Here is a 12914-nt window from a genome sequence, read left to right on the forward strand (position 1 = left end):
GAGATAAAATTATGATATAGAAAGTCATAAATATGTGATGAAATGTCGAAATGTGATAATAAGTAATTGTGAGATAAAACGTCGAAATTATGGGATTAAAAAGTCATAATTATGTGATAACAAATAGTTACATCTTTAGATAAATTTTAATTATGAGATAAAAAAATCATAATTGTGAGATAGGAAAGTCAAAATTATGAGATAGCGATAAATGAGTAAATACAGTACAGTACGTGAAGAAGAGTCACCGTGTGTGTGGCGTAATTACGTACGTTGCGTAATGACGTCATGTCCACAAACCTCTTAAGTCCTTTGTGTTAACCAGGACCAGTTGGCTTCGGTTGTGTGAAGGCAGTACAGCAAGACGAAACAGCGTAGGGCGTGGGTGTTATTTTTTTTTTTAAAAGACAAATAATTTCTTCAACAGTTAGACCTTTTTGAAAGAGCATTATGACCGACAAAATGGATATGTCTTTAGACGACATTATCAAGCAGAACAGGCAGCAGAGAGGTGGCGGCAGGGGCGGAAGAGGCCGAGGCCGCGGAGGCTCTGGCGGCGGCCGAGGAGGAGGAGGTGGCGCTGGGCGCCTTGGAGGAGTAGGCGGCGGTGGATATGGAGGCCGAGGCGGAGGATCTGGCCCCATGAGGAGCCGTCAAAACCTGAACCGCGCAAGAGGCAGACCGACGCCGTACAGCAGGGTATGAAGCTGCGTATACTCCAGCCAGCTTGCTAGCGCTCCACCTAGCTAGCTAGCTAACAGCCAATAAAATGGTCGCCACAATTCTCTCCGTGGAGAGCCGTTTACACGAGCGCTTGAGCATTAACGGAAAGTGTTTGCATAGTTTATCTGTCCCTCCCCGAAACACCCTTAAATTGTTTTTTTCCCCCCACAAGAAGATGCCCTCTTTTTTTAAAGAGCTAATGTGCTAGCCTGTTAGCTCCAGGTGGCTCGTGGAAGGGCTTGTCGTCGCCATTTTGAATCAACGACGACAATCTATTTTTCGTCCAGGGCCAGTATCTGTGCTTTTTGTCCAAAGTTTCTTTTCGGCGGAGTGGGAAATCTTCCAATTCATCAAGAGAGCACCCAGTAATGATTTTTGTCATCGCGAAAGGAGCACCGTTCTTTATCAGTGACCAGGACGTCCTTTGTCCCGGGATTGGCTGGCGGGCTCCACGTCGAGGCCCCCTTTCGTCTTTCCCCGGTGTGGTGGATGGATCCGAGGACTTCAACCCCCTCTATAGTGTCCCAATAAAGCTAACCGCCACCATCGTCTTGTATTTCTGTAGAAACACCGCAGACAAAGCCCTGGTTCAAAATGGCGTGTTCTCAAAATGGATGCCATAATTGCCTCTGGTTGTTTTCTGATCCATCCACATGCATCATGGACTTATGACATATCCCCCCCCCCATCCAATAAAAGCCGTCCCCTTGGCTTTTAAAGAACTTTTGATCAGGCCTGGAAACATTTGGCCACAGCAGGAGGCAACTTCAGGAGGAGCCCACCCAGAAGATCATTTCTGGATAGCCTGGGGTGGAGGAGTTGATGTTAGCCTGTAGCATAGAGATAGTGTGAGTTGGGGACGATATGTATAAAATGCATCTTTGCTAGCTTATGCATGTGTTAAAGCGATACAGCCCAGAGATATATGAATACATTGCTTGTCGTGACGGGGTGGGCAAGGGGATAATGGCGGGACCCCCGGCCCTGTTGGAAGTGGAGCGTCTGCTTGCCCCAACACCCAGCCGTGTGGACTCGGTGATTGACAGGCAAGCGGGATTCCTGAAGTCAGCAGGTGCGTTCTCTCGTCTGTTGCAGCCCAAACAGCTCCCAGATAAGTGGCAACACGACATGTTCGACAACGGCTACAGCAGCTTCAACGGCACGGCGGGCGGCGGCGGAGCCGGCGTGGAAACCGGAGGGAAGCTCCTCGTCTCTAACCTTGACTTTGGCGTTTCAGACGCGGACATTCAGGTACACTTGTCTCCCCGGGTTGCGTTTGTGTTAAAAAAAGAAAAAGGCTGAGTTTTTTTGTCTTTGCTTTTCCAGGAACTCTTTGCCGAGTTTGGGACGTTGAAAAAGGCAGCGGTCCATTACGATCGCTCGGGAAGAAGTCTTGGGACGGCCGATGTCCACTTTGAAAGAAGGGCAGATGCGCTCAAAGCCATGAAACAGTACAATGGCATCCCGCTGGATGGTAAGAACTTTCTTCAGTTTGTATTATGGTCCGTGTATTCGTTCTTCATTAGGAATGCAAAAGTGATTTAACAAACTATTTTCTGCGGGCGTTTTTTTGGTGGGATAATTCAAAAACAAAAACGGTAAACAGATTGTTATCCGGTGTTAGTTATTTCTTCGGTCAGTGGTCAACAAAATAAACCGTTTTACATAAACAAACATTCATAAATTGACAAATAATTAAATAATTGTTACCCAGTGTCATTTGGACATAAATGTAGATTGCACATGCTCAGTGTCTCTTGCCAGTATCCTTGTTTCTATTGTAGTTTTTAGCAAAATTAAAGCACTATTTCTATAATTTTGATAAACTACATTTGCGACTTGTAGGTGTTTCCATTAAAAGTGTTTTTTGCGCCATGAGCCGTAATTCTCGTAAAATCCATTTTGAGGAAGATATTGCAGCCGTGAAGTCATTAGGTGACGGAGGCAGCGGGTGATCGCTCAAAGGCAACATCCTCGCGTATGGCAGTGGCCACGAATAAGGCATTTTTAAAGGAGAGTTGTGAATGAAGGATTAACAAATAGTGGGTTCAAGGGCCCCCTCGACGTTGTTCGGTGCCGCTTCCTCCGGCCGACTTGGAAGCGAGACCAAGTCTGCCCTAATTTACCTGCATAGTGATGAAAAGTGTTTCCATCATGCTTTTGCGAAACACTTTAATATCGAAACGTTTAAAAAACCACCTTGTGTTTTAGCCATATTTGAGAGGTTTTTCAAAACATGTGATTCCATTATCCCGCATAAATTCCCCCGTTGTGGTATAAATAAAAGTCCATCCTATCCTATTACCAGTTTCTTATTGCAATATTTAGGTCTTGCATATTTTCTAGGGGTAATGAGAACACAGCTAGTAAGTGACCTGAAACCACAACAGAAAACAAACGTGTCACGGACAAGAGTTCCCTTCTGCTGTTTTAATCCCCAGGGACCTGGAAAGTGACAAAGGCGGGGGCGATATGGACCAAAACTGATATCTCTGTATTTTTAGACCGAATGGCAATAAACGATATGTATCTGTATCTGAAACAAAATGTGCAAAGTGTTTAGTTTAAACTCAACACCACATGTTCCACTTTCTGCTCAACAAAGCACAACTGTGCAGGTAACAGAATTATAAACAAGTGTACAGTATTATTTGAACATTTATGAAATCTGTTACACAAATAGCCTACATTTAAAAACAAAACCTACAGCTGTGCAAATAACTAATGTAAAGAAAAACATGCTTACTCTGGCAGGAAACCTAGACCTACAACTTCATAGTATTACCGTATTTTCCGCACTATAAGGCGCACCTAAAAACCACAAATTTTCTCAAAAGCTGACAGTGCGCCTTATAACCCGGTGCGCTTTATATATGGATAAATATTAAGATTCATTTTCATAAAGTTTCGGTCTCGCAACTTCGGTAAACAGCCGCCATCTTTTTTCCCCGTAGAAGAAGCGCGCGGTGCATGCTGGGATATGTGACGTTTCATTTCCATTTGTGTGTTTATGTAAAGACCCCAAAATGGCTCCTATTAAGTGTGTTGTCTGTCTAATTATAAATAATGCAGACGAGGCGTGTTAACTGAGTTCTCAACGTTTACTAACAGCGTGCTCATAACCACATTCTAACTCCCAGCATACAACAACGCTTCTCAGGGCTACCGCGCATGCTCGTCACTATCGTTGCATGCTGGGTAGTGTAGTTGTTATATTTGCTAGCTCATAACATCACATTAAGAGACACGCTTACGCGCTTAATTCAATACTCGCCGTCATTCCGGGTGGATTGACAAAAGACCTCCAGCCGCTAGATATTGGTGTCAACAGGGCATTCGAAGCTAGACTGCTAACTGCGTGGGAACAGTGGATGACAGAAGGCGAACACACGTGACGTTCACCAAGACAGGGAGGCAGGGAGACAGCGCCAGACGACATTTTGGATCCCACATTCGCCCAACTTTTCAATTCGGACACGAAGGAGAATAATTCGAGGGATTTATGAATGAAGAATAACTTCAGAAAGTGAGCGTTATGTTTATTTTGTGTGTTGTGACATTAACGTTCGAGCAACATTATGTTGCTATTGCTCTGCACTATTTTGAATTTTACTATGTTTGTGATTGCACATTTGCGTACATTTTGGGAGTGAACAGAGTTGTTAGAACGCTGGTTTTTAATATATTATTAAAGTTTGACTGACCTATCTGACTGTTTTTTTTGACATTCCTTTAGCGCAGTTAGATGCGGCTTACAACACCGGGCGGCTTATAGGTGGACAAAGTTTTGAAATATGCCGTTCATTGAAGGCGCGGCTTTTAACCCAGGGCGCCTTATGGTGCGGAAAATACGGTACATGAAAATAGGTTTAATAAAGACCTGTGCAAATAACAAAACAAATCTTATTGGAATGCACACAATTATAGCCTTTAAAAATGTTTGTGTTAATGTCTGATTTAGAAGGAATATTTATGATTGTTGACATGTAGGTAAGTGTGACTTTCATGCTATTTGTGTTGATCTCAGCGCAGCGAGCAAGCCAACCGAACAGTTATTTGACACGCATAAAAAAAGACGCCAGCTTTGACGATAAAAGCAACATTATCAGGATGAGAGTGGAGCAATTGTGAAGTTTAGATTTAGATTAATTAGTTATTGAGAAAATAGAAAATTGTGACATATGCAACCCGAACATTGCATCCACATAAGATACCTAGCAAGGGTTTTAATTGGCCACATTTATATTAAAAGCTAACCACATTACAAAGCTACTAGTGTTACGGGGCTAATGCCATTAACATACCTTTGTTGTCAGACATGTTGAGTTTTGTCCACTTGCGGCGCAGAGAAGAGTAAATGGCCATAAAAAAAGCATTATTAAAAGATCACTGACAATATTGTACTTAAATACTTATCACTTTCTATAAATAGCTGTAGAACTCATAATACTGCTATATCGGCCGGCCCTAAAAGTGACACTTTTTATTGGCTCTATCGAGCAGGCAAACCGGTTGGTGTACGTCAGTCACTCTTCTGTTTTTGCTCTGCGTCATTCACAGATGAGGACACTGACAAGAGACACTGCACATGTGCAACCTAAAGGCATGTAAAATTTCGCAAAAACGCGGGAAGCAGCATTTTTAAACATGGATATTCTTGTCAAAAATATCACTTCCAGGTTTTTTGTGATTCTCAAACTGTGGTACGTGGGCTCCATCCATTGGTATGCCAAAGAATCACTTAAGTGATTAATGTTTTACTTTCTGATATTGACAGTGTTACTGTTCAAACTGTGTAATGTTATCGTGGCCAAAAATATACTTAAAATAAAATAAACCTGCCTTGTTTTCAATGAGTATTTTGGTTTACTACGCTACTGTATTTTAATGTTGGTCATTATGGTGGTACTTGGAGAGCAAAGTTTTTTCTGAGGTGGTGCTTTGTTGAAAAAAGTTAGAAAACCACTGTTTTAGAGATGTTATTAGTAGCCAGGGACAAGGTATATTTTTGATGTGACTGTAAACTGAGGTCCCAACACCGGAAGTTTTGAGGGGGCGTGGCCAAATGGGAAATGTTTTGAGTTCTTTGCCTGCCTGTTTTAGACTTTTGCGTTACGTTTTCAGTAATGTTAGTAAATGATCGACTAAAAAGCCTGAAGATTCACTGGTACATTATGAAAGACAGCCAAAGAAGGTTGGTGGATGAGAATAAAACTAAAGGTAAAATATAATGTAGATATGCACACAATTTCAGAAAATGTACTCTTGTTTTTCAACATTTTCTTTTGGGTTGGTGTGAAAGCACTTCATGTTTATAGAAATCTTCTTTTTTTTTCTCAAAGGGTGCTCCCTTCCCCGCATCTACCTTTATGTCCAAACGGGGAATAGAGAAAATAGTTTTCCACTCGTTTTAATTACCATTTTAGGATAATGGCTATCCATCCACTTGCCGTTTTTTTTTTATCAACCAAAAAGGGGGATAAATTGATATTTATGTTCAACATTTTTCTTTTCCAAACAAAACAAATGGCTGTGACATACACGGACCAGGGGTGAACAAAGTCAATTCACTCCCGAATCGCAATTCCTATTTATTCCGATTATAAAACAATCCATATTTTGATTTAGAAAAAAATCTATTTTCTAGGAATAATTTTTTAAAGACATTTGTATATGCAGATTCCTTATTGAAAATACATTTTTAGGACCTATTCATGCATCCAGAAGTTTTTCGAACCTGTTCTAAAAAATGTTTTATTTTAATTATTATACCAAATAATGAATTGTGAGAATTAATTCTGTACCGAATCATTGGGTGTCCAAAGATTGACACTCCGCGTATGCCAGTTTCCTAGCGGTAAACCTCCATGTTTTGTCTGTGCAGGGAGGCCCATGAACATACAGCTCGTCACATCACAGATCGACACACAGAGGCGGCCGATGCAGGGGTAAGTTTAGTTTTTTTGTCAAGACCCCCCAAGCCTTAGTGTATGAGAATTGTATTTAATTGTTTTTAATCTTTCCAGCATGAACAGAGGCGGCGGAATGAACAGAACCCGCGGGGGCAACTATGGCGGCATGCAGAGGGGTCGTGGTGGACGCGGGGCTGGCGGTAGCTTCAGAGGACGAGGGCGAGGCGGCCGAGGTGCCGGTAACAAGCAGTCGCTCTCGGCAGAAGAACTCGACGCCCAGTTAGACGCCTACAATGCTAGAGTGAGTGCATCAGTTTATGTGCTGCTTGATTTAAAAAAAAAATACATGTATTCATATTGTTTCTGTGTTTCTCAGATGGACACCAGCTAAGACGTCTTGCTGCTGTCCCGTGGTCATCCTATCCTGGCTGCACAGAAGGATGTCTGTTACAATAGTGCAGATTGTTTTACACATGGTTGTCCTGATGTGATTTTGGTCATTGATTGCTCCAGCCTCTTTTAACTGCTCTGAAGTGTTTTATACTTTTTTTTTTCTCCTCCTTTTCTGATGAAAATGGTTTTGTCTGTAGATTGAAAGTTGACATTTCCAAGTCCATTCCTCCAAACTTGTAGTAAATGAAACTTGTAATAAAACCTGCAGTGTATATTAACCAGATCATGTTTCATTTGTGTCATTTCTGTGTGATGAAAACTAGAATATAGTCATTAATATTTACTTATTTAGTCTAATTGTACTTTTTAGGGGATGTGCAAGGTTCAATATTGGATTGTAATGCTATAGAATGCCACGCAATATTTGATGATTATAGACATACAGTATATACTGAAGGAACATTAATTTATCACGCATTTGAGATTTGGTTGCAGTGCAGTTTTTAGTAAAGTATTAGTACAAACATGCACACAATAGGTACACTAGATTGTTATACGTCCATGCAGTAATACAGATTGGCCACTAGATATCCCCACGTGGTCAATCGTTTGCGGAAGGGAAATTAGATGTAACTAAAAATAAACGTTTCCGCAAAATAGTACCACGTAAGGCTCAATAAATACGAACAAAAGCCTAAATCACATACTATCCCCTCAACTTATGACGTGTTCTTACATTTTGCTTCATAGTTACGTGTACACTACAATATGTATAGTTTTCCTAAGTGTTGTCGTGTAAATGGTATAGTACTTCCGGTTGTAGCATCCATGCAATTGTGCTAAGCGTATATCACTTTCTACTACAGTAAATCATTTTTGTGAAGAAAAAAAACATGAAACAACAAATCTCAGTAGGTCGTCATGGCCTGTGGAAACCACACTTTTTTCTTGACCAAGGAGCGTTACTTTTATTTTGAAGTTAATCCACCGGACGTTGTTTCGCCCGTCCGCGGGAACGCTCACATTTTCCTGTGTCACTCCACTTCACCTCTCTCTCGCCGACGTACTCAACAGTTTCCAGCCTTCCGGAGGTATACACGGTAAGATTCAATGAAACATTCGATAAACTCTCGCGAAAGTCGCTTTGTTTTATCACTAGTCAATGTTGCTTTGGTGCATTTAGCGAGTTTTTGTAGGGGAATGTCTGCCCGCTCTACCCGAGAAATAATGACCCATTTTAGTTGGGCAAAGATCAACTTCCTGTTGCGAGGGAGTTTTACAATAACCATTACTGCCAATATAGAGACGTTTAATGTGTTTTTTGTGATATTTGTTCACCAAACTTGATGAAGTCTTCTCTTGAATTATTCATTAAGCAGCGTGTTTTGCGTAAACCCTACCTTTTTTCATTTCCGGGTGTAAAAACTGGTCTAGAAAGTTCTAGAAGGAATCATGGCGACCACCTTTTATTGTTTTTTCACAATAATACGCTTGTTTTTATTTTTTTAATATAACAAGTAATTAGTTAATTCAAGTTGAATAAGTCGACCATTGTATTGTATTAGGTGTAATATGTCACTTCCTGGATCTCAACTTTTTCCTCACACCCAAACATGAATTTCTCATTCTTTAGATCAACACAATGATTATTCCTGTTTGGCTTGGCTGTGCATATAATAATCACACCACCTTGAATCAAATGTGCTCCAAGTGATTATGGCTGATAGGTGATTATTCCAGAGATCAGCCATGCCCACAAATCCTGCCACCACTTGCTGCCTCGCTCCTGTCTTAAAGGGGAACTGCACCTTTTTTTGGAATTGGCTGCCATTCACAATCTTATGTAAGACAAGCACACATGTGTTTTTCTTTTATTATGCATTCTAACTTGTAAATAAACTCTAGCAAGAGTCAGCTAACAATAGAGCTAATTGCAGTCGCTCTATTCCGCCTATAAAGCGCTTTAAAAAACATCCAAAAACCTCAGTCAATTTTTTTATATACATGTTGTAAGTATATATGTAGAGTAGTGACATTCATAATGAATTCTAACTCGTAAATAAACGCTAGCAAGAGTCAGCTAACAATGGAGCTAATTGCAGTCGCTCTATTCCGCCTATAAAGCGCTTTAAAAACATCCAAAAACCTCCGTCAATTTTTTGTATACACGTTGTAAGTATATATGTAGAGTAGTAACATTCATAATGCATTCTAACTCGTAAATAAACGCTAGCAAGAGTCAGCTAACAACGGAGCTAATTGCAGTCGCTCTATTCCGCCTATAAAGCGCTTTAAAAAACATTCAAAAACCTCCGGAAATTGTTTATATACACGTAAGTATATATGTAGAGTAGTAACATTCATAATGTATTCTAACTCGTAAATAAATGCTAGCAAGAGTCAGCTAACAATGGAGCTAATTGCAGTCGCTCTATTCCGCCTATAAAGCGCTTTAAAAAACATCCAAAAACCTCTGTCAATTTTTTATATACACGTTGTAAGTATATATGTCGTGAAGTAACATTCATAATGCATTCTAACTCGTAAATAAACGCCAGCAAGAGTCAGCTAACAACGGAGCTAATTGGAGTCGCTCTATTCAGCCTATTAAGCGCTTTAAAAACATCCAAAAACCTCCGTAAATTTTTTATATACACGATATAAGTATGTATGTAATGTAGTAACATTCATAATGCATTCTAACTCGTAAATAAACGCTAGTAAGAGTCAGCTAACAATGGAGCTAATTAGATTCGCTCTATTCCGCCTATAAAGCACTTTAAAAACATCCAAAAACCTCTGTCAACTTTTTATATACACGCTGTAAATATATATGTCATGTAGTAACATTCATAATGCATTCTAACTCGTAAATAAACACCAGCAAGAGTCAGCTCACAATGGAGCTAATTGGAGTCTATAAAGTGCTTTAACACACTAAAACATCCAAAAACCTCCAACTTTTTCGATACACACTGTAAGTATATATGTAATGTAGTAACATTCATAATAGCATGTAATATTTACATATTTTGCTCATTTTAAGCATGCGGCAACGTGTTCATTTCAAAGATACATCACAGCGTTCGCTTTTCCCTTCAACAACAAACAGTAAGCAACATGTAGCGGTATTGCTAAGATATACAAATAAAACAATCACTTACTGTACAATGTCTGCCGACTGATGGGATATTCATATCTTCCCGTTTAGACAAATAATTAATCAAAAGGGTTAAAAGAAAAGGTGCCGCAAATGAGCGACTTTTCGTGTTTTTCTCGCCATCTCCGGATCTAAGTTGAATGTCAAAGTTGACCAACTCCTCGGTTTATGTCTACAACCTTCTACTATCCAGGTGAGAGACATGATTAATAATCTAGCATTAACTTTCACCAGCTCAGAGGCGATGCAGCAGCTCAATGTGTCAATATAGCAGCATAAGCTAGTTAGCTCTCTGTGATCACGGTGCCGCTAAAAATAGGTCAGTGTTTAGGTCACGAGATGTAAATGGAGTATTGCTGGCAGTTTTTGGATGTTTTTATGGGGGCGATAGTGTATTCCAATTAGCTGCATTGTTGGCCACCTTGTACTTGCCATATTTTATGAGTTAGAATGCATAAAAAAAGAAAACATGTGCTCTTGTCTCACATAAGGATTGTAAATGACAGACACAATTCCAAAAAAAGTGCAGTTCCCCTTTGATATTAAGCATTACGGTGGTAGTATTAGGGCTATTGTTTTTATGAGCGCTAACACAGAGGAACTACTTTTAGCGGCGCCGTGATCACAGAGGTAACTAGCTACTGCAGCTATGGACATATACTGAGCTGCTGCATCGTCTCTGAGTTGGTGAAAGTTAATTCTGGATTATAAATCAGGTCCCTCATCTGGACAGTAAAAGGTTGTGGACATAAACCAGGAAGTTGGCGAAAAACCGATGAAAAGAAGCTTCTTTGTGCCCACTTTTTTTTTTTTACTTGCATGAAGATTATGATTAATTCTTAATCTAAACGGGAAGATATAAACAACCAATCAGTCTGCAGTCCTGGCAATGCTAACAACACAGCTGCCTTACATGCAGAAAACAATGCAAAATATGTTTAAATGATAACAAAAAGAGACGGCATACACAAATCGAGGCCATGTTTTGCCGAAAATGTCCTCTGAAAAGTGGGGAGTACAAAAACCAATGCATCACTGTATACTGAAATCTTGTGATATACCCTAAATTCCGGATCATGTGTTACTTTCTTTCTACACTTTGACCCCTGCAGCTTATATAACGGTACAGCTAATTAATTAATTTTTCTTCGCCAACGGCCATAATGTTTTGTGTTCAATAGTTTTCATTAAACCCAAGCAGACTCTAAAATCTTGTGTTATTGTTTGTGCTTTGGTTCCACCCTTTGAAAATGTACTTCCTGTTTTCATGTCTTAAACTGGAAGTAAAAACGTCCGTGGCGTTTCTGTTCAAAAGGATTCTTCATTCATCACTCCTAGCAAAATTTCTAACTTTTACAATGTAACTACAACAATACTTACTTGCTAAACCGTCCCATGTGTGAAGTCTGTTGGAGTGATTTCATGCATATTTGTACGTGCTATCGTAATGTAATCAAGCTAGCATTGTTAGCATTAGCTAATATGCTAAAACATTTACTAGTGTCTGTGTTAGTATTATCGATGGCATTCTTTTTGTATTGTTTCAGTTTCACAAATTCCTCAGTAAATTCGGCAAAACGTCACCGTGGAGTTATTGAGTCTGTTTAGCCGATTGAAGAGCTAGCTTCCGTAGCTAGTTGGTCCATGACGATGACTTCTGTTTTGTTTGATTGGCTGTTTTACAGACACCGTTTGGAAACAATTAATGTATGTAAATCAACATTTGAAATATTTTTCTGTGTTAATAACTCTTTATGCAAGGTGTATACTGTGTATGTGGTGCGGCTAAAATATGGAAAATATTTTTTCTTCTGAAATTTTGTGGGTGCGACTTCTATACCGTACACTCTATAGTCTGGAAAATACCGTACATTGGGCCGACGATAGACCTTTTAATACTATCGTTATTTAATGATAATGTATGTTGATGACACATTTTAGCTGTGTCCACAAATTTGACAGCGACAAGTGAACAAATGCAATGTAGCATTCTAGCTAGCGGCTCCATGGTGCAAAGCCACTTCTAAGTCAGCAATCCTCCCCTCTATGGTGGAAAATACACTACATTTCTTACAAGTATCATCTTTGGAGGATGAGGAATAGCTAAACGTGCCACACTACATGCTGTAGCAGGATAAGCTAAATACAAGCTAGAGCTTGTGAACATAAACAAAGGTGAGCGGATGGATACCATAATCAATAGTAATGATACCAAGCATAATATCTTAATTTGTTCAATACTACAGTGGTTAGATCTTTTTTTTTTTTAAATCCAAAAATATTTTGTTCTTGTTATTGTTCACGGGAAATAGGTCCCTGGACGCAGGAGGGCTTTAAGGGCAAAAAAAACCCCCAAATAATTTAAATGAGTCAATAGTAGAAAATTATTTAAATATATATTTGGTATTGTTAATAAATGTTGATGTTGTATTGTGATCAAAAATTTAATTATTCAATGATGTTGAAAATTTGATATGACTACCTGGTGTTGAATCGATACCCAATTTTGTAGTATCCCCTAAAATGTATGTAAAGTATCCAGACAACAGAAACATTAGTGCCTCTTACATTGTACCAGAAGTGTAGATTAAAACAGGTTACAACAAAAATAAGCAGATATCCACAAGTAGATTGATTAGTAGTTTTGAGAAAATGATACAACTGGAAATGATGCCATTTATTACTGCATATGTCAGTAACTAAATTAGGAGCCTTTGTAACCCTTT

General features: G+C 39.5%; 2 protein-coding genes across 2 annotated transcripts in view; both read left to right on the top strand.

The window, feature by feature from the left end:
- Window positions 1–276: 276 nt before the first annotated feature.
- alyref (Aly/REF export factor) lies at window positions 277–7311 on the top strand. Its single transcript, XM_061981560.2, has 6 exons — window positions 277–699; window positions 1819–1974; window positions 2050–2197; window positions 6608–6671; window positions 6750–6936; window positions 7012–7311. The coding sequence occupies exons 1-6, from the start codon at window positions 451–453 to the stop codon at window positions 7024–7026; spliced, it is 819 nt and encodes a 272-aa protein (XP_061837544.1). The 5' UTR covers window positions 277–450; the 3' UTR covers window positions 7027–7311.
- A 652-nt stretch (window positions 7312–7963) lies between these two features.
- The window catches only part of LOC133620247 (rho GDP-dissociation inhibitor 1-like), a 34443-nt gene continuing 29492 nt past the window's right edge, over window positions 7964–12914 (top strand). The window contains exon 1 of the mRNA XM_061981569.2: window positions 7964–8128. The gene's annotated coding sequence lies outside the window, so the exon portion shown is untranslated. The remainder of the gene's footprint in view (window positions 8129–12914) is intronic.

Source organism: Nerophis lumbriciformis, linkage group LG24, assembly GCF_033978685.3.
Source record: "Nerophis lumbriciformis linkage group LG24, RoL_Nlum_v2.1, whole genome shotgun sequence".
NCBI lineage: Eukaryota > Metazoa > Chordata > Actinopteri > Syngnathiformes > Syngnathidae > Nerophis > Nerophis lumbriciformis.